This window comes from Cebus imitator, unplaced genomic scaffold (assembly GCF_001604975.1).
Source record: "Cebus imitator isolate Cc_AM_T3 unplaced genomic scaffold, Cebus_imitator-1.0 Scaffold52, whole genome shotgun sequence".
Taxonomy (NCBI): domain Eukaryota; kingdom Metazoa; phylum Chordata; class Mammalia; order Primates; family Cebidae; genus Cebus; species Cebus imitator.
In genome coordinates, this window is record NW_016107367.1 from 3,047,934 (window position 1) to 3,068,131 (window position 20,198).

At 52.3% G+C, this 20,198-nt stretch overlaps 2 protein-coding genes across 5 annotated transcripts in view; one reads left to right on the plus strand and one right to left on the minus strand.

Moving 5' to 3' along the window:
* WARS1 (tryptophanyl-tRNA synthetase 1) overlaps nt 1-14,994 on the plus strand; it is a 40,190-nt gene extending 25,196 nt beyond the window's left edge. For all 4 annotated transcript variants that reach the window (XM_017528123.1, XM_037738326.1, XM_017528121.1 and 1 more), the window contains 5 exons: nt 5,398-5,498; nt 6,784-6,896; nt 7,586-7,759; nt 12,629-12,769; nt 14,448-14,994. In XM_017528123.1, the coding sequence (XP_017383612.1) occupies nt 5,398-5,498; nt 6,784-6,896; nt 7,586-7,759; nt 12,629-12,769; nt 14,448-14,609 (691 nt within the window). In that variant the 3' untranslated portion in view covers nt 14,610-14,994. The remainder of the gene's footprint in view (nt 1-5,397; nt 5,499-6,783; nt 6,897-7,585; nt 7,760-12,628; nt 12,770-14,447) is intronic.
* A 3,725-nt stretch (nt 14,995-18,719) lies between these two features.
* Nucleotides 18,720-20,198, minus strand: part of SLC25A47 (solute carrier family 25 member 47) — a 7,582-nt gene continuing 6,103 nt past the window's right edge. Inside the window, 2 exon segments of the mRNA XM_017528124.2 lie at nt 18,720-19,730; nt 20,058-20,198. Coding sequence (XP_017383613.1) covers nt 19,450-19,730; nt 20,058-20,198 — 422 coding nt within the window. The 3' untranslated portion in view covers nt 18,720-19,449.

Here is a 20,198-nt window from a genome sequence, read left to right on the forward strand (position 1 = left end):
ATTCCCCAGGAGGAACGGGTTCATTGCTACCTCTGTGCAGCCTGAGCTGGGCTCTGAGCAGGTCCTCCCATATTAGCTCACCATCAGGAACCAGGCCAAGGCAGGATCAGAGGGACACCAGAGAGGCAGGTGAGCAGTGAGCACAGGAGCACTTGCTTAGGGCCGCCTCTCCAGAATATTCCCTTTTATAAGAGCTTAAAACTTAGTTGTGGCTTTATAATCCATTGAGAGCAATACATGCCCTGATAGGAAATCTGGCCATCTGTCAGCCAGTAAAAGTTAGCTTTATAATGTTACCTATTAGATTTTTTTAATTACTTCTCTTGGTTCTGCCATGTGAGCGTAGAGGCCCCGTGGCATCCTTGAAGAAAGGGAAGTAGACAGGGATCCAGATCCTGGCACCTGGATTTAGTGGCTGCGTGTCATAGCAGCCTTGTCCATGAAATGGGATCAGACAAGAACAGAGATGTCATCATTAGCATAATTTTTTTGAGACAGAGTATCACTTTGTTGCCGGAGTGCAATGGTGTGATCTCAGCTTACTGCATCCTCTACCCGCTGGGTGGAAGTTCAAGTGATTCTCCTGCCTCAGCCTCCCAGTAGCTGGGATTACAGGCATGCACCACCACTCCGGGCTATTTTTTGTATTTTTAGTAGAGACCAGGTTTTGCCATGTTGGCCAGGCTGGTCTGGAACTCTGACCTCAAGTGGTTCAACTGCCTTGGCCTCCCAAAGTGCTAGGATTACAGATGTGAGCCCCCACTCTCAGCCTTATTAGTATAATTTTCACGGCACTTTATTTCCTTGCTCTCACCCAGTTCCATTTAATGATTCAACTAATTGAACTTCATCAGAGACACACTGTGGGCTCTGCTCCTCCCTTTCCAGACAGGCAGTGCTGCTGGCATTGCCCAGTAGCCACTATCCTCTTCTCACCACACCACTGTCCCCAGCAGCCAGTGCTCTCCCTAGAACTTAGAGCTAATCTCATCTTCCTCTTGTGGTCTTTCCCAGTTCTCCTCCTTAGATGACTGTGAGAATTCTCACCTTTCGCTTAGCACAAAGCTCTTTCATGGTTGGACCTGTGTTCTCTCCAACGTCACTGCTACCTCCAGCTTTGCGGTGTCTGTGGGGCCCAGGAGGGGATGGGCCACAGAGAGCACAAATTCAGGAACTATGTGTCTTACCCGCCTAATGGGGGCAGTTCAACATCCCTCTCCTTTGTACATCCTCTGTGCTGCCCAGAATTCTCACCCACTCTCCTGATCCTGCCACCCCCCAACTTAGCCAATTCCTACACTTTGTTCCAAAGGTATAATCAAGCATCAGCTTTTCCCGGGAGCTTTCCCTCCCCACAGCCAAATTTAGATGCCCCTCTCCGGTCCTCCATCATGCTGGGCCTCACCTCTGCCACCTCTGGTGCAGGTGGATAAGACACATAGTTCCTGAATTGGTGCTCTCTGTGGCCCATCCCCTCCTGGGCCCCACAGACACCACAGAAGCAAAGCTGAGTCCCTGCCTTGGTGGACGTACATGCTGGTGGCAAGACAGGAATGAGTGCCTGTAATAGTCCATGAAGCAGATTCAGCCAGTAGACACGCAATGGGGTAGATGACCTTTAAACAGTCCACATGAAAAGACCACCACCTGAGCAGCCCATCTTCAGCACTCTGAATGTGGAGAGTGGCTGCTGTTCCCTGTGCTGTCTCTTTGGTAACTGCAGTTGCAGCTCCTGACCAGCCTCCACCTTTACTCAATAAGAACTTTTTTTTTTCTTTTTCTTTTATTAAGAGGAAGTCTCGATCTGTCGCCCAAGCTGGAGTGCAGTGGCACAGTCTCGACTTACTGCAACCTCTGCCTCCTGGGTTCAAGCAATTCTTGTGCCTCAGCCTCCTGAGTAGCTGGGATTACAGGCGCCCACCACCACACCCAGCTAATTTTTGTACTTTTAGTAGAAACGGGGTTTCACTGTGTTGGTCAGGCTGGTCTCAAACTCCTGACCTCAGGTGATCTGCCAGCCTCAACCATCCAAAGTGCTGGGATTATAGGTGTGAGCCACTGCACCTGGCCAAGAACTTCCTTTTTCTTTACAAACACAGAATAAAGATGAAACCCAGATAGTAAGTCTATCAAAAGGGTCTATGATATCCTTTCTTGAAAGGGATTTTATATTGAACCTAAAGTGAGGAGAAACATTTTAAAGGTTAAATCCTCTATCCAAACATTTTACTTTAAGAGTTTCTTCTAAACATTTGAGCATTTTACTTTTCTTTCTTCGATTTAACTCTAAATCTGTATCTTTGGCTTCATAAAGCTCCTTCCTGGTCTTTAGGAGCTGGAAACTCAACAGAACCAGCCATCGCCTTGTTTGAGTGGGAGGGAGGTGGCAAGGCCTCCGTGAGGCAGGAAGCCAGTGCATATCCCCCTGCACATTGCACGTGGGCCCAGAAAGGCCTTCCTGTCGGGGCTCTGAGGAATGCAAAGGCACTGAGCTGGGAGTCAGAAAACTTGTGTTCCAGACCTAGCTCTGCCCCTGCCTGGTCTTGTTCCCTTGGGCAAGTCCTTAAATGTCTGAGCTCCCGTCTTCCTGTGAGGTAAGGAGCTGGGTGGTGGGGGGCGGGCAGCATAGCAGAGGTTGCAGGTGCCTTACTGGGTGGCCACCCACTGTGTGGCCTGGGCATGGGAGGAGCTCCTCTCTGCCTGCTTTCCCCACTCTGCTCATTTGTTCTACAATATTTATGGGACATCCGCTGTATGCCAGGGTCATGCTGGGGGTACAGCAGGGAGTAAAACCATCTTAGCAGCTGTGTAGAGCCTCTCTTCTAATGGGGAGGATCAGCTAACAGGTGATCAGTCAGGTGATAATGAGTCCTATGGTGATAACAGAGACAAAGGGCAGGGGTAGAGAAGACTGTGGTCAGGAGATGATAGTGCCTGCACTGCATGTAAAGTGCTCCTGGGGAGCGCTCAGTAAATGTTGTCATTTAAAATCTCTTCCCACTTTAAACCCTGTCTGAGAGTGAAAGGCAGGTGCCCTCCCTGGGGTAACTGGTCACTCAGCCACATGTGGTATACAGTTAGGTGTGTTCACTGCAGCTAGTGAGAAGCCTCCATGTGTGGGCACTGGCATGGCTGCTGTTACATGGTGGGTCTGTCCCAGCTGTGCAGGGGTGCAGCTGTCCCTTGAGGAAGGGATCACACATGCTGATGGTGCAGTGCCTGTATTCACTCTATAGCCAACACAGCGGCAGCAGCTTGCCACAGGTAATGACCAGTCTTCCAAGAAAAGGCAACGTGCTCTAACTCAGAAATACCAGTCAGGCCGGGTGCATTGGCTCACGCCTGTAATCCCAACACTTTGGGAGGCTGAGGCGGGCAGATCACGAGGTCAGGAGTTTGAGGCCAGCCTGGCCAACATGGTGAAACCCTGTCTCAAAAGCAAAAGAAATACCAATCAGGCACCGCGGAGCTGCAGTCCTGCCACAGTTTGGGGATACTGGAGACTTTCCCTCCTTGTAGGGATTAGGGTGTCCCAGGTGCCTCAATCCCAAGGCTGCATGCAGTCTTTGCTGCAGCCCATCTCCCCAGGTGACAGACAGCTGCTGTCCTTACTGGCTGTGAGGCCTGCTACAGTGCCCAGGAGGGCCTTTCCATGCCTGTGGTGTTCCTGGCTTGCTCGGCAGGCAGGCAGAGGCTGCATCTTCCCAGGCAGTGCCGTAGTCAGTTGTCCTCTTGCTCTGTTGTTTCCATTATGCTGAGTGGGTGACGTGGATGCTGGGTGCCCCTGGCATCCGCCTTCACATACTGCGCCTGCCGTCTCCAGTGCCCCCCAGGGCCTGAAACTCAGCCAGCTGCTATGCGAAAGCCACAGTCCATCCCTCCCATGCTGCCTCTGGTTAACCTGGACAGAACCTTGGCACTGACCTTGACCGTTACAGGCCTCCCAGCATTGTGCTTCACCCAGCCCAGACGGCCAGTGTCCCTGCACTCCTGACACCCCCACCCCACCTGCATAAAGACATTCAGTAGTTCTCCACCCTATGCCAAAAGTCCAAACTCTTCTAAAGTGATGAGATGTGGTGAGAACAGCACTGGCTTTGGGGCCTGGCGAACCTGTATTGGGATCCCAGCCCCTGTACTCATTGGGCCTGTGACCATGACCCTGAACTTCTTTCAGCCTAGTCTTTAACTGTAAAGTGGAGGCAATGCTACTACTTTGAAGGGGAGTTTGGCAGTATTGACACTTATGCAACACCTAGCACAGCTCCTGCCACATGGTGGAAACACTTAAAAGACACCAGCCTTCCCCCTTTTCCTTCATAGTGCCTGACACATGGTAGGGCTTAGAGGAAAAGCTATTGAATAGAGTAGTCCATAGATGTACTATAAGAAGCCACTTGGCCAGGCGCAGTGGCTCATGCCTGTAATCCCAGCACTTTGGGAGGCTGAGGCCAGCAGATTGCTAGGTCAGGAGTTTGAGACCAGCCTGACCAACATGGTGAAACCCCGTCTCTACTAAAAATACAAAAATTAGCCCAGCATTGTGGTAGGCACCTGTAATCCCAGCTACTCAGGAGGCAGAGGCAGGAGAATCACTTGAACCCAGGAGGCAGAGGTTACAGTGAGCTGAGATCATGCCATTGCACTCCGGCCTGGCAACAGAGCGAGACTCCATCTCAAAAATTAAAAAAAGAAGCCACTCTGAGTTCTGCCAAACCCCCGCATCCCTCTGTTTGCTTCAGTCTAGTTCACCCTGATAGCAGAATGGCTGCCACAGATCCAAGCCTCAAAGCTATATCCCTCACCATCCTGAAGAGAGAATTGGGTTGCTTGAATCAGCCACTGTGGCCTTAGACCATTGCTAGGGATAGGGTCATTTCCTCCCAAACAGCAGTGGGAGCAGCGGCCAGAGGTGAGGAGGACCAGTTGCACTGTGACAAGCCTTCCTCCTTCTCAGGCAATGGGTTTCTATCCGTACTCATCCAAAAACAAGCAGATAGTCTCCCACAACACAGTCTGTCTCAGCGGAGAAGCTCCTGGGGGCTCCCAGACTTGAGTTCCACAGCCCACTGAACTGTTGACTCTGGCAGAATTTAAATTTTTCGTGCTATAAGTGAGTCTCTGAATCTGATTGTGTTCTTGCTTTGTTTGTATGTCTGCTTCACGTTGGTGTCATACTAGTTTCTGCCTTTCCCAGTCAGCTCCACCGGTAAGCGTGTCTCTACTCTGCGTGACACAGGTATCTTTGCCTTCCGATAACTTCCTGGCACCTCCCTAGTGTTTATGTGTTGACCGCAATGTGGCCCCAAGTCCAGCTGGTGCCACCACTCTTTGGCATCTAATTTTAACAACTGTGACTTTGCCCTCAGTGAAATTTGATTCTGATTTTCTTTGCAGGATGAGCCCAGGTTTCTACAAAAATGTGGTGAAGATTCAGAAGCATGTTACCTTCAACCAAGTGAAAGGCATTTTCGGCTTCACTGACAGTGACTCCATTGGTAAGGGGCCTACTGCTGCCTGTGGCCCACTCCCCATGCCCTTCAAAAAGGAGCAGAGTTGCTCTGAAATGTTAGCATTTGCAACTGTCTCTTTAAGTAGGACACCCAGGCATGGGTGGGTTGTCGTTGCCCTGGAACCTGATGAGCTAGTGTAAAGCATTGAGCAGCTTCTAAGGATGACTTTGGATTTCCAACAGCTCTGGTAGGACCCTAGTCAGTGTAGGGCGGCCTTGGGTGGAGCCCAGGGGTGATGGAGGACAGCTGGGTCTGCTGCCCATGAAGGAATCTTTGTCTCCCTGGGCCTCAGTTCCCCCACATGTAAGATGAGGGTCTTGACTCGAGGTCTTCTGGAATCTTCCCACACCCACCCTGCTCTCCTTCCATGGCTCCACCCCAGCAGATATGCACATGGCTTGCCTCCTGTGTGCATGCTTTCATGGCCATAAATTTCCATGTGTCTTTCAGATGCATTGGCCTTGTCAACTTTTAGACTTTTGGTCCTTGAGACTTGTGGCTGGGCCTTCTGATCTCCTCATCTGCTTGATTTTTGGCTCATGGCCCCAGGCCTAGCAGGCCTTTGAGGACTTCAATCATACCTGCCAGCCGAGACAGCTCCCTGGGATGTGCTCCCGGGGCCCTCCTTGGGGAGCGTTTGCCCTGCTTGGAGCCAGAGCCACAGCGGCATGTGCTCCACAGCAGCAGGGTCACGCTGGGCCAGCCGCATGCCCAGGGCCCAGAAACACTTGAGCTCACCCAAGGCCTGGGTGCTGCCACTCAGTGGGGACTGGCATGGTACCACCTGTCAGGGGCCATGGAGAAGTTGAAAGTTCCACTTCTGCAGGTCTAACCAAATACTAATGACAGTACTAACGGCAGCCACATCCAAAACATAAACAACTGTTTTAAACACCAAAATACATTCATCATAACTTATGATAATTAGAGATGCAACAACCTGAATGCCCAATGGTTAAAGAATGGTTAAATTATATGATACATCGACAGGATAGAATATGCTCAGTAACCACATGGATAGTCATTACAGTGAAAAAGGCAAGGAAAAACCGGATACAGTGTGATCACAACAAAAATGCTTAAAGAAAATGGATGAACCGAGACACAATCCAGCTATACAGTTTGTTCTTCTTTCTACTTTTCCATATTTTTTAGATTTTCTTTAATGATTATTTTATAATGGGGAGAAAACCTGTTTTTGTTCATCTGTTTTTAACTAAGCAGAACAGGAACTCATCTCAGGTGTAAAAATATTTTTGCTCACTTTCAGGGAAGATCAGTTTTCCTGCCATCCAGGCCGCTCCCTCCTTCAGCAACTCATTCCCACAGATCTTCGGAGACAGGACAGATATCCAGTGCCTTATCCCATGTGCCATTGACCAGGTCAGCAGGCAGAACCAAGGCTCTCTAAGTCTGGGGCATTGGCAGCAGGTTCCTCTTAAACTCTTCAGCAGAGAAAGGAGGTGTTGAAAGATATGAAGGGCAGCTGGGCAGAGTGGCTCATGTCTGTAATCCCAGTACTTTGGGAGGCCAAGGCAGGTGGATCACTTGAGGCCAGGAGTTCAAGACCAGCCTGGCCAACATGGCAAAACCCCGTCTCTACTAAAAATACAAAAATTAACTGTTCGTGTTGGTGCACAACTGTAATCCCAGCTACTAACCTCGCTTGAACCAAGGAGACAGGTTGCAGCAAGAGCCTGGGTGACAGAGCAAGACTCTGTCTCAAAAAAAAAGGGAAAGAAATCAGGGGGTGGGGGGCAAGGTGGGGGACAGCATTAGGACAAATACCTAATTGTACAGGCTTAAAACCTAGATGATGGGTTGATGAGTGCAGCAAACCACCATGGCACAGGTATACCTAGGTAATAAACCTGCATGTTCTACATATGTATCCCAGAACTTAAAGTAAAATTAAAAAAAAAAAGGAAAGAAAGAAATGAAGGGAGGTGGGAGTGAGTTTCTTTAGTTGGAAGCATGAGAGCCTTCTGTGCGGATGCTCACGGGGACTGCCCATGGCTGAAAGCTGGCATGGGTTCCAGCTACCCTCATCAGGGTCCTTACTCTCCCCACAGGATCCTTACTTTAGAATGACAAGGGACGTCGCCCCCAAGATCGGCTATCCTAAACCAGCCCTGCTGCACTCGACCTTCTTCCCCGCCCTGCAGGGCGCCCAGACCAAAATGAGTGCCAGCGACCCCAACTCCTCCATCTTCCTCACCGACACAGCCAAGCAGATCAAAACCAAGGTGAGCAGAGGGCAGCCAGTGGGAGCAGAAACACGCCCTGGGGGCACATGCAAACACACACCACCACACAGTGCATTGAGCCCCAGCCACCTTAGCCATGCCAAATTCCAGGACTGCCAGCTGTGCTCCCTGCAGAACTCAAGACAGCCTGTCCTTCCCAGACGAAGCAGGTGAATTTGTCTTGTGTCCTTTAATTTAGGGTACCATTTTGAATTTTTTTTCTTTTTTTCCTTTTCTGCTTTTTTACCAATACTGTTCTGGAAGCAAAGTCATGGCAGTTTCCTTAAAGTTATAGTTAGTGTGATGTTATTAAACAGTGGAAAAGATTTGTGTATATTTCTGATCTTCAGCTATGTTTCAGGGGCTGGGCCAGGTGCCTTATTTATGTTTTCTCATGTTTCATTCTCACTGGGAGATGGTGGTGCTGTTCTCTTTAAAGATGAGATGATGAGGCTTAGAGAAGCTCAGCCACTTGACCAAGTTTCCCCCACTGGGAATCAGTGGCACTGCTCTCCTGGCCTTAAGCACCCATTACCAAGTGGGGGTTAGGAGCTGGTTTTGTCCCGGAGAGTGTTCTCAACGAGAGACACAGAATTGAGAAACGTCCTTCCACGGGACAATCCTGCTGGCCCCGGGAGGGATGCACACAGCAGGCACTCAGCAAACGTTTGACAGATCACTAGAGAAACTAAAAGGAGAAGTTACTCTGAGCTTCCTTATTTTGCAGGGCCTCAGTTCTGTTGCCTGGTTCCTCAACTGCCAGTGTATATGTACTTGCCTGACTGTTATACAAAGCAGCTGACATTTTCTTTGGAACCAAGTTTGTGTTTGCAGGCTAGAAGATTGCAGTAGGAATACTGGGAACTGTATTTGAGGCATGTCACGTGCCCTCTGAGTCACTGCCCCTGACCCTTCTGGAAAGTCCCAAGCAGGTTCTGGTTGACAATGGGGAAGCCTTTCATATCAAAACTTTCTAAGACATGGCCTCCACCAACTCCACTCAGTTGGAAGCTGGTATAATCGGGCCTTTTCTTTCCCTTTCACTTCTGGCCGGAACTTCCAGAGCGCAGGGTGCAGAGTGGGGAGAGAAGTGCCACTGGAAAAGTCAGCTGTTTCATTTTGCTTCTGAGAGTTGTTTTGAAAAAGTTGTTTATGGGGCTGGATGCGGTGACTCACACCTGTAATCCCAGCGCTTTGGGAGGCTGAGGCAGGTGGATCACAAGGTCAGGAGTTCAAGACCAGCCTGGCCAACATGGTGAAACCCTATCTTTAAAAAAGAAAAAGTTGCCTATAGCCAGGTGTGGTGGCTCATGCCTATAATCCCCACACTTTGGGAAGCCAAGGAAGGCAGATCATCTGAGATCAGGAGTTCAAGACCAGCCTGGCCAACATGGTGAAACCCTGTCTCTATCAAAAATACAAAAATTAGCCAGGTGTGGTGGCTGGCGCCTGTAGTTCCAACTACTCAGGAGGCTGAGACAGGAGAATTGCTTGAACCCAGGAGGCAGAGGTTGCAGTGAACCGAGATCGCACCACTGCACTCCAGCCTGGTGACAGAGCAAGACTCTAGCTCAAAAGAAAAGAAAGAGTTGTTTATGAATCTGGAGCATTTATCATTCACTTAGGGACAGCAAACCCCTAAAGATGAGCAGTTAGCATGAGGTCAGGAAACACAGAGGCCTACAGACGGTCAACAGGCCTGCAGGTGACTTGTGGGGCAAAACAGGGTCCGGCCAAGCCCTCGCTCTAAGTCCTCGTGCTTGACTTCAGCTCCAAAATCAGAATCTCCACACTAGAGAAGAGGGCATATATACTCCAGCCTCCTCCTAAAAATAACAGGTTCAGCCAGGGTAGTGCCTATAGTCCCAGCTACTCAGGATAATGGCTTGAGCCCAGGGATTCCGGCTGCAGTGAGCTACTGTTATATGCCTGTGAATAGCCATTGCACCCCAGCCTTGGTAGCACAGTGAGGCCCCATCTCTAAAATTAAAAAAATAAAAATAGCACAGTGCTGATGACTGAGGTGGCTTTGCTGAGTGAGTACCTGCCACCTGCACATAGCCAGCCTGTGTGATCTAACTGCATCCCAACTACCACCTTAGCCGGCCGTGTCCACTTGGCATCATTTCCTGTCACACAGAGTTGAACTGGTCACCCACTTCCATCATCTTAGTTGTTGACAGCAGTGCTCTGTACCCACCCCCAAGACTGCCCTCCCCCATTTTCCTGTTGGCTTCCTGTAAGTCAGGCCTGGTGGGCTGCTTCCTGCATCACTGAGGACTGGTCATGTTAAGGAGGCAGAACTGAACCAGCCACTCAGTTCTCCAGCTCCACCCAGAAGCCTGGTATCCCAGAAGCCAGCCTGGTCCTGCCAATCCCTGTCACTTATGGTAGGTTCCTGACACTCTGGGCCTGGTTTCCTTCACCCGTAAGATGGAGAAAGTACTACAGAGGTCAGAGGTCATTGGGTTGTTGGGGATAAAATAGGTGTCACAACTCTAACAGCCTCCATGGATGGCACATCTGCTGCATGCCCACCATGGGACAAGGTACTTTGCCTGGGGAGGGGAGTGTGCAGGTGGTGATGAGTGCTGAAAACCGTGCGGCAGACACCAGTTTCCTTGTTCTCCTCTCAGATAAGGGGCTGGGAACTGGCCTTTCAATACCCTCTTCAGACTGCCCCTGGAGCCTGGAGGCTGTGTTCTCAGACTTCCTTTCTGATGCTTTAGCTTCTTCCCCAGGGCCTAGCAGGGAGGGCTGTGGCCATCACACAGCCAGTGACTCCATCAGGCACTTCAGTGCTAGGAGACACCAATACTAAGTGTTTTTACTTCTCCTGTTTATCGGTATGTTCCATAGTTTTTGGTTCTAACTTCTCTCTTTTTTTTTTTTTTTTTCCAAGGAAAGGGAAGGTAAATGTCCATTCATTCGCTTTTTTCTTTCAGCCCCACGGGCCTGCTCACCAGCCAGCCACACGGTGCCAGCCACTTGCCTGGGCCTTGCCCAAGCTTCTCACGTGACTGCTGCTTTCCCTCTCCAGCCTCTGGGCAGTGTCCTGCCAAGATGGAGACTGGTGCCCTTGCCTCAACACTCATCTTTTTCTTCTGCACGATCCCAAGTTATCTAGTTAGAAATCTGCTCTGGTATTATTTTAAGGAGACTTACTAAACATATCAACTTAGAATTTATTGATTCTGCCCACCCTTTTTCCCATTTAAAAAAAGTGTCTGGGTGCAGTGGCTCACACCTGTAATCCCAGCACTTTGGAAGGACAAGGCAGGCAGATGACCTGAGCCCAGGAGTTCAAGACCAGACTGGGCTACATGGCAAAACCCGGTCTCTACAAAAAATACAAAAAAATTAGCCAGGCTGGTGGGGCACACCTGTAGTTTCAGCTACTCAGAAGGCTGAGGTAGAAAGGTAACCTGAGACCAAGAGGTCAAGGCTACAGTGAGCTATGATCGCACCACTGCACTCCAGCCTGGGCAACAGATTAGAGATCCTATCTTTTAAAAACAAAAAAAAGCCGGGCGCGGTGGCTCAAGCCTGTAATCCCAGCACTTTGGGAGGCCGAGGCGGGTGGATCACGAGGTCAAGAGATCGAGACCATCCTGGTCAACATGGTGAAACCCCGTCTCTACTAAAAAACTACAAAAAAATTAGCTGGGCATGGTGGCGCGTGCCTGTAATCCCAGCGACTCAGGAGGCTGAGGCAGGAGAATTGCCTGAACCTAGGAGACAGATGTTGCGGTGAGCCAAGATTGCGCCATTGCACTCCAGCCTGGGTAACAAGAGCGAGACTCCGTCTCAAAAAAAAAAAAAAATAGGGTGACATTTGTACATTAGCGGTTTCTCAGGTGATCATTGAAAGAATGTTGAAGGAGTTTTGCCTATTTTCTGGCTTTTATTAGCCCTAATTACTCCATGATTATCTTCAACAATTCCTAGAAGTCATTGTGTTTCTGAGTTTTTCAGCTGTTACAGCTTTGCCTGTTGTAAATGGAGACCTGTCTGCAGCCCCTCTACCTGCTCGCTTCTCGTGGGTTTGCCTTCCCTTACTGCCTTACCCTGTGCCTTCTTGTTCTGCTTTCCACAGGGACTAGGTGCTGCTTTCCTGTCGCATTAACACTGCGGGATAGTACCTATCCCGAAGAGCAGGCTGCCCTTCCTGCCATCTCCCTTACTCGGAGGATGACTTACTCATCCTTTTTCTTTTATTTATTTATTTTTTTAATTTTTATTTTTTAAAAAACAAAGACTTGCTCCGTTGCCCAGGCTGGAGTGCAGTGGTGCAATCACAGTCCACTGTAACCCCAACTCCTGAGTTCAAGCGATCCTTCCACCTCAGCCTCCCGAGTAGCTAGGACTACAGGCAGATGCCACCACACCAGCTAATTTGTTAATTTTTTTGCAGAGATGGGGGCTCACTGTGTCGCCCAGGTTGGTCTTGACCTCCTGGCCTCAATCGATCCTCCCTCTCCCTCAGCCTCCCAAAATGCTGAGATTACCGGCACAAGCCACCATGTCTGGCCTTACCCATGCTTTTTCTGAAGCTTGTCACCTGAGGAACTTGTCTCCCCCAGGTTTCAGTTCAGCTTTGCCATTTCTATTCTCCTGTGTCTCTGAGGATAGGCGGGTTCAAAGCTCATCTGTCCCCACCTCTCCTGCAGTGAGCCCCACGGCAGCTCCTACCCAGCCTTCACAGGAAGAACAGCAGTGAGCCCCCCGCCAGCAGTGTGCCTGGCCTTTCCTCGGGTCCAGAATCTGACAGCACTCACACCTCTGACTTCTGCACTTGGGCTTCTAGCCAGTGTCCAGGCACAGGACAAGCAGGACTGATGAGCGTTTCTGTGTCCTCTTCTGGTGTAGGTCAATAAGCATGCATTTTCTGGAGGGAGAGACACCATCGAGGAGCACAGGCAGTTTGGAGGCAACTGTGATGTGGACGTGTCTTTTATGTACCTGACCTTCTTCCTCGAGGATGACGACAGGCTCGAACAGATCAGGAAGGTGAGCAGGGGCCCGAGGACCCACGGCCCGCCTCCAGCCACCCGCTCCTGCCCATGGAGCCTGGAAGGCTCCAGCAGCTGGGCGTAAAGCATTGGTTGGAGGTGCTCAACTGAAACAAGGTGCAAACAGTAGAGTCGCCCTCATGTTTTTTAGACAATATGCTCAGAAACCTAGTGAACAAATCACGAAAGAGCAGATATAATTACTATTCATTTAGTAGCCACACAAAACAGACTTGCCTTACTAGTCATCAGAGAAATATCAGTTAACGTGATCAAAGCTGAGACAGTTCAGTACAGAATTGGTAGGGGCTCTTGTGTTGCCACTGGCTGTTTTTAATGATTGTGAAGCAGATGCTCCAAGCCCACTCGTGAGCAGAGTGTTTTATCAGCACAGCCTCAGCGAGCAGTTTGATACTGGGTACAGAGAGCCCAAAAATGTTCAGAGCTTTGCCTCAGGTTTTCCCATTCTTGAATTTTTTCCAAGGAAATAATCCTAAATTAAAAAAAGTTGGCCAGGTGCAGTGGCTCACACCTGTAATCCCAGCACTTTGGGAGGCTGAGGCAGGTGGATCACCTGAGGATGGGAGTTCAAGACCAGCCTGGCCAACATGGTGAAACCCCGCCTCTACCAAAAAAATACAATATTAGCTGGGCATGGTGGTGCGTATCTGTAGTCCCAGCTACCCAGGAGGCTGAGGCAGGAGAATCACTGGAACTCAGGAGGTGGAGGTTGCAGTGAGCCGAGATTGTGCCACTGCACTCCAGCCTAGGTGACAGAATGAGACTCCGTCTAAAAAAAGAAAAAAAGAAAAAAGTTTTCTCCACCCGTGATGTTGAAAATGATCATAGCAAAAAGTTCCACACAGACTTGATAAAACAGAGGAAGTGTTAAATTAGAATTGTTACAGGGTGGATTATTGTGCAGGCATGAACTATTTAAAAGAGTGTTCGTATGCAGGGCATGATGGCACACATCTGTAGTCCCTCTACTTGGAAAGCTGAGACAGGAGAATCCCTTGAGCTCAGGAGTTCAAATGCAGCCTGGGCAACATAGCAAGACCCTCATTTCTTTAAAAAAAAAAAAAAAGTTTTAGTGACACAGGAAAATATGCCTATGACAGTGAAAAAAGGATACCAAATGAAAAACTCAGGGAGAGGTTAACTATGTTTAAATGAAACACACAGGGAAAGAAATGTAAAGAAAATTCACCAAAGTGGGCCCCACCTTTGGGCACTGGAATTTGTAGGTGATTTTTTCTTTACTTTGCTGCTGCTTTGTGATTTGGTTACTTTATTCAACTTGTTTAATCAGCATGCACTACAATCAGAAGAAGAAAAAATTAGCAAGATTTTACAGAAGCCATAAGGCTTCCAGGAACTGTTGTCATTTAGTGCTTGGGGGAACAGACCCTAGTGTCATTGGAGGTAGGGACTGCCCTCCCCATTGGCCCTTCCAGTGTGAGAGACCAAGTCATGGTTACCGTCAGAGCCAGGTTTCTAGCCGTTTTAGGAAAAGTGTAGCTGAAGGCATAGGGTATTGTTGTGGTAACGACAGATCTCACTTCTGAGTGCCACCCACGTGCCAGGCTCTGCATGGGTGGTGTGTGCTGGGGCAGGAAGGAGCCACTTAGGGCATGTGGAGCCATCTCTCACCATGGCCATCTCCCTCTGGGCAGGATTACACCAGCGGAGCCATGCTCACCGGTGAGCTTAAGAAGACGCTCATAGAGGTTCTCCAGCCTTTGATCGCAGAGCACCAGGCCCGGCGCAAGGAGGTCACAGACGAGATCGTGAAAGAGTTCATGACTCCCCGGAAGCTGTCCTTCGACTTTCAGTAGCACTCGTTTTACATATGCTTATGCAGAGAAGTGATTTCTCAATAATCCCAGCCCAGTCAAAGCACCGCCACCCCTAGGCTTCTGTCTCATGGTAATTACTGGGCCTGGTCTCTGTAAGCCTGTATGTTATCAATACTGTTTCTTCCTGTGAGTTCCATTATTTCTGTCTTGTATGGGCAAAGCATTGTGGGTAATTGGTGCAGGCTAACATTGCAGGGTCAGATAGAGAAGTCCAGCTGTGAGTCTCTCCCCAGAGCAGCCCCAAGGAGGGGAGCCTTCGACTGGAAGTCCATGGGTCACCCTGTTCCAGTCTGTAGGGGACTCCGAGTCTTCCAAGTATACTCTTAAAACCCACTCTATTTAAAAATATACATTCTGTGTATGCATATATGGAATTGAAATGTCATTATTGTAACCTAGAAAGTGCTTTGAAATGTTGATGTAGGGAGGTTTATTGAGCACAAGATGTATTTCAGCCCATGCCCCCAACAAAAGAAATTGATAAGAAAAAGCTTTGCTATACATTTGACTAAGAAATCACCCAGCTTTAAAGCTGCTTTTAACAATGAAGAGTGAAGAGTCGGGCAGTTTTGATTAAACTGAGACTCAGACCATGCATGTATTCCACTCCAGCAATCATGCTCGTTTTCTTTGGCAGACCAGTGCTTTCCTGCCAGATGACCCTAGACTGGCTGTCCTGCAGAGTCAGGGTAGCTTTTCCCCTGACCGTGTCCGATGCCAAGGACTCCTAGCCTCTGCAGATGCTTCATTTTGACCTTTGGCTGCAGCGGAAGTCAGCACAGAGCAGTGCCCTGGCTGTGTCCCTGGACGGGTGGACATAGCTAGGGAGAAAGTCACAGCAGCAACCCTCGAGGCCCTCGTGGGTGGCTGGGCAGGCCACATTTCATTGCACACCGTGTGCAGGCCTGGAAAAGCAAAGCCGAATCTCAGGGAAGCCCTTGGTTGATGTGTCTGGGTCTCCTCTGGAACACCCTGCCCTCCTGTCGCCTGCTAGAGTGAATAAACTTCCTTGGCTCCCACTCTTGCTGTGCTCTGTCTGGGAGGTCTGGGGAGGGAGCAGAGGCCCCTCCATGGATGGCTTTGAGTCTGCTGGAGTCAAGATATGGGGATGAAAACGCTCAGTTCCGGGAACCCCACAGTGCTGTGTCACAGGCTCCCAGGAATGGACTTGTGCTGGGAGAGCTCTTAGCAGCATCCCAGTGCAGGCTCCCTCTCAACCGCGTTTCACCTTTCTGGCAGCTGGCGGAGAACACAAGCAGAGGTTGTCCTTGCTTTTCAGAGGAGAGGCCGGTGTGGGCTGCGTGGTGGTGCTGTGGAGTGACAAGGAGCATAGGCTAGGAGCCAGGCTGGGCCCCGTTCACGTGAGGCCCATGGCAGAGGCTGAGCTGCAGGGGGCCCTGGGCTCATTCTACTGCCCGTCCTCATTTTGCAAGTGGGGAAACTGAGACTTAGGAAAAGGGAACATGACTTGTGCAAGCCCATAGAGTGACTCTGACACAGTGCCTCTGTCCTGACTCTTGGTGCTTCTGTCTCCACATACATACAGAGGGACTGATTTACAAATGAGGGAACTAAGGTTCCCACCCTGGGAGGCTAGAGGCCTGGTTTGGAGTCCCACTCACGTACCCATGTGCAGCATGACCTCACCTAGGCCTCCTCTCCCAGCTTCGACTCCTGCTGGGCTGGGCCCCCATCCTCCCTCCCAGGCCCAGCCCCTGCTCACCTACCTGGCTGGCTATGACCAGTGAGGGTGAGCCACCCACAGAGACCACGTAGCTCAGTAGCCTGTTGCCCTGGGCAACTAATATGACTTCTTGTAGCTCTGCTGCACCTTTGATGCAGGTGCAATGAGGGGTGACAAGTGAAATCAATGACAGCTGCTACTGTCATTGTCCACCTAGCCAGAGCATCTATGGGCAGGGCCCGGGTGGGGCCCTGGACCCAGAGAGGAGTGAGCCAACAAAGATAGGCTTCTCCCCTCACCAGCTGTGTGTGACTCTGGCCAGGTGACTTAACCTCCCAGGACCTCCATCTCCTCCCCTGTGAAAAGCAGTGATGCCTCCTGTTTAGGGTCTTAGGAGGGGTGCCCTGGGTCCAATACTCAGTGCCCAAGGCCACTGCTGGTCAGGGCACAGGAGAGCCACACGTCTCCCACACCTCTCCCATTTTGCTAAAAACTAGTGGTTTGTAAGAGAAATGTTCCCTGAAGGACATGGGCACGTCAGGATCACAATGGGCAGGTTGCAGTGGCCCCGTGGGTGTTTGGGGCTGAGGCGTGAGGCCGGGTGCCAGCACCAGGTGGTGCCATACGCTCTGCCAGAGGAGCACTCCTGCTTCAGCTGGTAATGTCCCCTTGTCAGACAGATAGGCCGGCCCAGCTCAGCCTCGCTGCCCTGTGGCCCCAAGCCTCGGGGGAGACCAGCGAGGCTGCCTGAAAGGAGATGGTGCCTGAAGAGCACACAAAACGGCACTGGCTGGGGAAGCAGGGTCCAGGGCGGAGGGTGGCTGGGCACACGTGGCAGCTGCGGAACAGCTCGCCGCTCCGGGACAGCGCTCTCGGTGAGCAACAGGCCTGCCTCTGTTCCCCAGCGCCCACCTGCAGCACCCACAGATGCGCCCTCCCCAGGGTCACACTGGCTGGGCCTTAAGGCCCAGGACTCTCTGGTCATTACCATAGAGGTTGTAGAGACAATGAGGACAGGGGCCCTTCCTGCAAACCGCCTCCCCAGCGACAGGCAGAGCCAGCTGCTCAGTGACACAGGCTCAGGGAGAGCCAAAGGCCCCCACCTCCCAGAGTGCAGCCACCACCAGAGCCGGGCCAGGAGTGCTGCCAGGAACCCTCCTGCCAAGGCCGACCAGGTGGGGTCTTCTCGACAAAAATGGTCCCGAGGTCAGTGGAAACCTGTTAGTGGCTGCCCTTTCCCAGCTTTTGGCCAGAGCATCTCAGCCTCTGTAACTCCTAAGCTGGACTCACTTCCAGGAATCTACTGCAGGACTTCATTCATTCACTCACTCACTCATTTGTCCCACACCCCCTGAGCACCCACTGTGCACCAACCCTGGAGCTGAATTGAGTCCTTGCACAGCTCGCAAGTTCTTGTGGCAGGGGAGAGGCAGGCGAATGACCACACACCCAACCAGGGCCCCCAGGGAGTAGAGCAGGAGGTGCCTGGGAGCAGCGCAGTGGTCAGACAGCGCTCTCGGTGAGGAGAGCGGTGAGGAGCACCTCCTCCTTCCTGGAGGAGGTGGTGCCTGGAGTGTGGAGCCAACCAGGCAGAGCAGGGGAGGGTGTTCCTGGCAGAGGGCACAGGGCATAAGGTCAGGTACCCACAGCATCACATGTACAGGGACTGGCATAATGGGAGCAGACCCAGGACAGGGGTCTACCCCTTATTCCGGGAGCAGACAAGTTTCATTCGGCAGAACACAGGACATCGTTCAGCCCACAGACACAGTCAAGGTCAGTGACCATGAGTGAATATAGTCAATGCAGGTGGCCTCTGGCCCTGCCAGTCCTAACCCCTGATAGCCCCCATCATTGGAAGCCACGTGGTGCCAGGAGTGGGGTGCTGGAGCCTCAGAAGCTCAAGTCCGCCCACCCCTCACTGATGCGTGAGTACAGGCAAGGCCCGCTCCCTCTCAGAGCTGTCTGCTTAGCTGGCATCTGTAAGTGAGCTATGCAAGGTGCCTACGGACAGCCCCTCTGGAGGGGCGGCTCACAGGCAGGGCAGGTGGGAGGGCCTGGCTGGAACCAGGTTCCACTCTGAAAGCGGGTAGGATTGGACTGGGGTGGTGAGGAGGGCAAGCGCCCTGCTGGACAGCCCGGTTAGGCAGGACTTGGCGCCACAGGCCAGGCCCCACCGCCCAGAAGGCCAAGAGGGTGGAGCCCGCCAGAGTGCCACACGGGGTCTCAGTGTGCCCATCGACACAGTGGGAGCACTGGCAGCTCGGGTGTGGAGGGCTTGTCCAACAGGAAGGGAGTGGGCAGGGCCATGGCCCCACACCTCCCAGGACAGGCAGGCAGGCCTCACAGAGTGCAAAGCTGCTGGGCGCAGGGAACGGTCAGCCACGGCCATGGAGCCACAGCCCTGAACATCCTCAGAAACATTTTATTGACAACAATTCCCAACAGTCTTCGGGGTCTTTAAGTGGCAGGTGCAGCATCCACAGGCAGAGTGAGGGCTCCTGAGGAACCTCACCCCAAATTCCCTAACCAGGCGAGGATGGCCACCCCAGGCACCTGCCAGGTGGGCATGGCAGCCCCAGCAGTGCCCCCCTGGAGTAGCCTGCTGCAGGGAACGAGCTGGGCCTGGAGCCCTCAGTCGTGGTGCCAGCCCAGCTCCTGCTCCCCACCCTGAGGCCCCCAGCCTGTGGGAAGCCCCTGCCTACAAGGGATGGTTCATGAAGACACAGGAATAGCAGTGTGGGCGAGGGTCTGGGAACAGGGCAGAGGATGGCTGAGCGCACACCTGACTCCCTGGAGGGGTGCTCCAAAGATATGGGAGACGGGGGCAATGGGGAAGCTGGAATGAACAACTGACTCCATGAGACACACGCCCTCATCAAAGGGGCCCACTCCTCCCCAGCTCCTGCCACCGCAGGCCAACCCTGGGCTGATGGCTGGGGGGCCCCTTGACCTGAGGTCAGTAGCTGGGCAGGCCACGCTCAGGCCTCGGCCAACGCACTACAGGGAGGCTCCCCGTTGTCCTGGGCAATGGCCTTGTGGGGTCCTGACCCCAGCCACGCGCCCTCTGGCCTCCTCCAGCCACTATGACCTCTGGCAGCTGCCAGAAGGTGGGCCTCTGGGCGTGGGGACCAGCTATGTGAGCAGACCTCGGGTGAGCCTCAGCACCGCTTCATAGGCGACAAAGACCACCATGTTGACGGGAAAGGCGCGGCCACAGTTGATCAGCAGCCCCTTGAAGAGGACCCGGGGCCCCTCCTCGCGCACGCTGGTCACCACGCAGTGCAGGAGGCCCCGGTAGCGCCGCTGGCCCTGCCCATCAGCCTGCAGTCTCGACTTGATCACATCCATGGGGGTGGCCACAGCCCAGGCCAGGACCCCTGCACAGCCCCCGGCCACCAGCACACCCAAGACATCTGCAGAGGGACCACAGTGCTTTGACTGGGAGCCCGATGGGGCGCCCAGGGCAGAGGCCCAGCCGCAGTGCACCCTGGACTCCCTCTACTGGCCCATCCTCATTTGCAAGTGGCTTAGGAGAGGGGAACGGGACTTGTCCCCAGCCACACATTGTGACACAGCAAGTCTGTCCTGACTCTTGGTGTTGGGGGGAACTGAGGAGCCCACCCTGGGAGGCAGCAGGCTGGGTTCAGGCCCCAACTCGGGTACTGGTGGACACCACGATCTCACCTTGGCCTCCTCATCCCGCCGGCTCCCCGCCCTGCCAGGTCCCAGCCCCTGCTCACCTGGGTGGCTGTGGCCAGCGGGGCTGAGGCACTCGCAGAGGACGGCGGTGGCAAAGGAGTGGCCGTCCCGCAAGAGCAGGGCCGAGCTGCCCTTGTAGAGGCCGCGCAGCCCCTCCTCACGGGCCACGGTGGCCAGGCAGT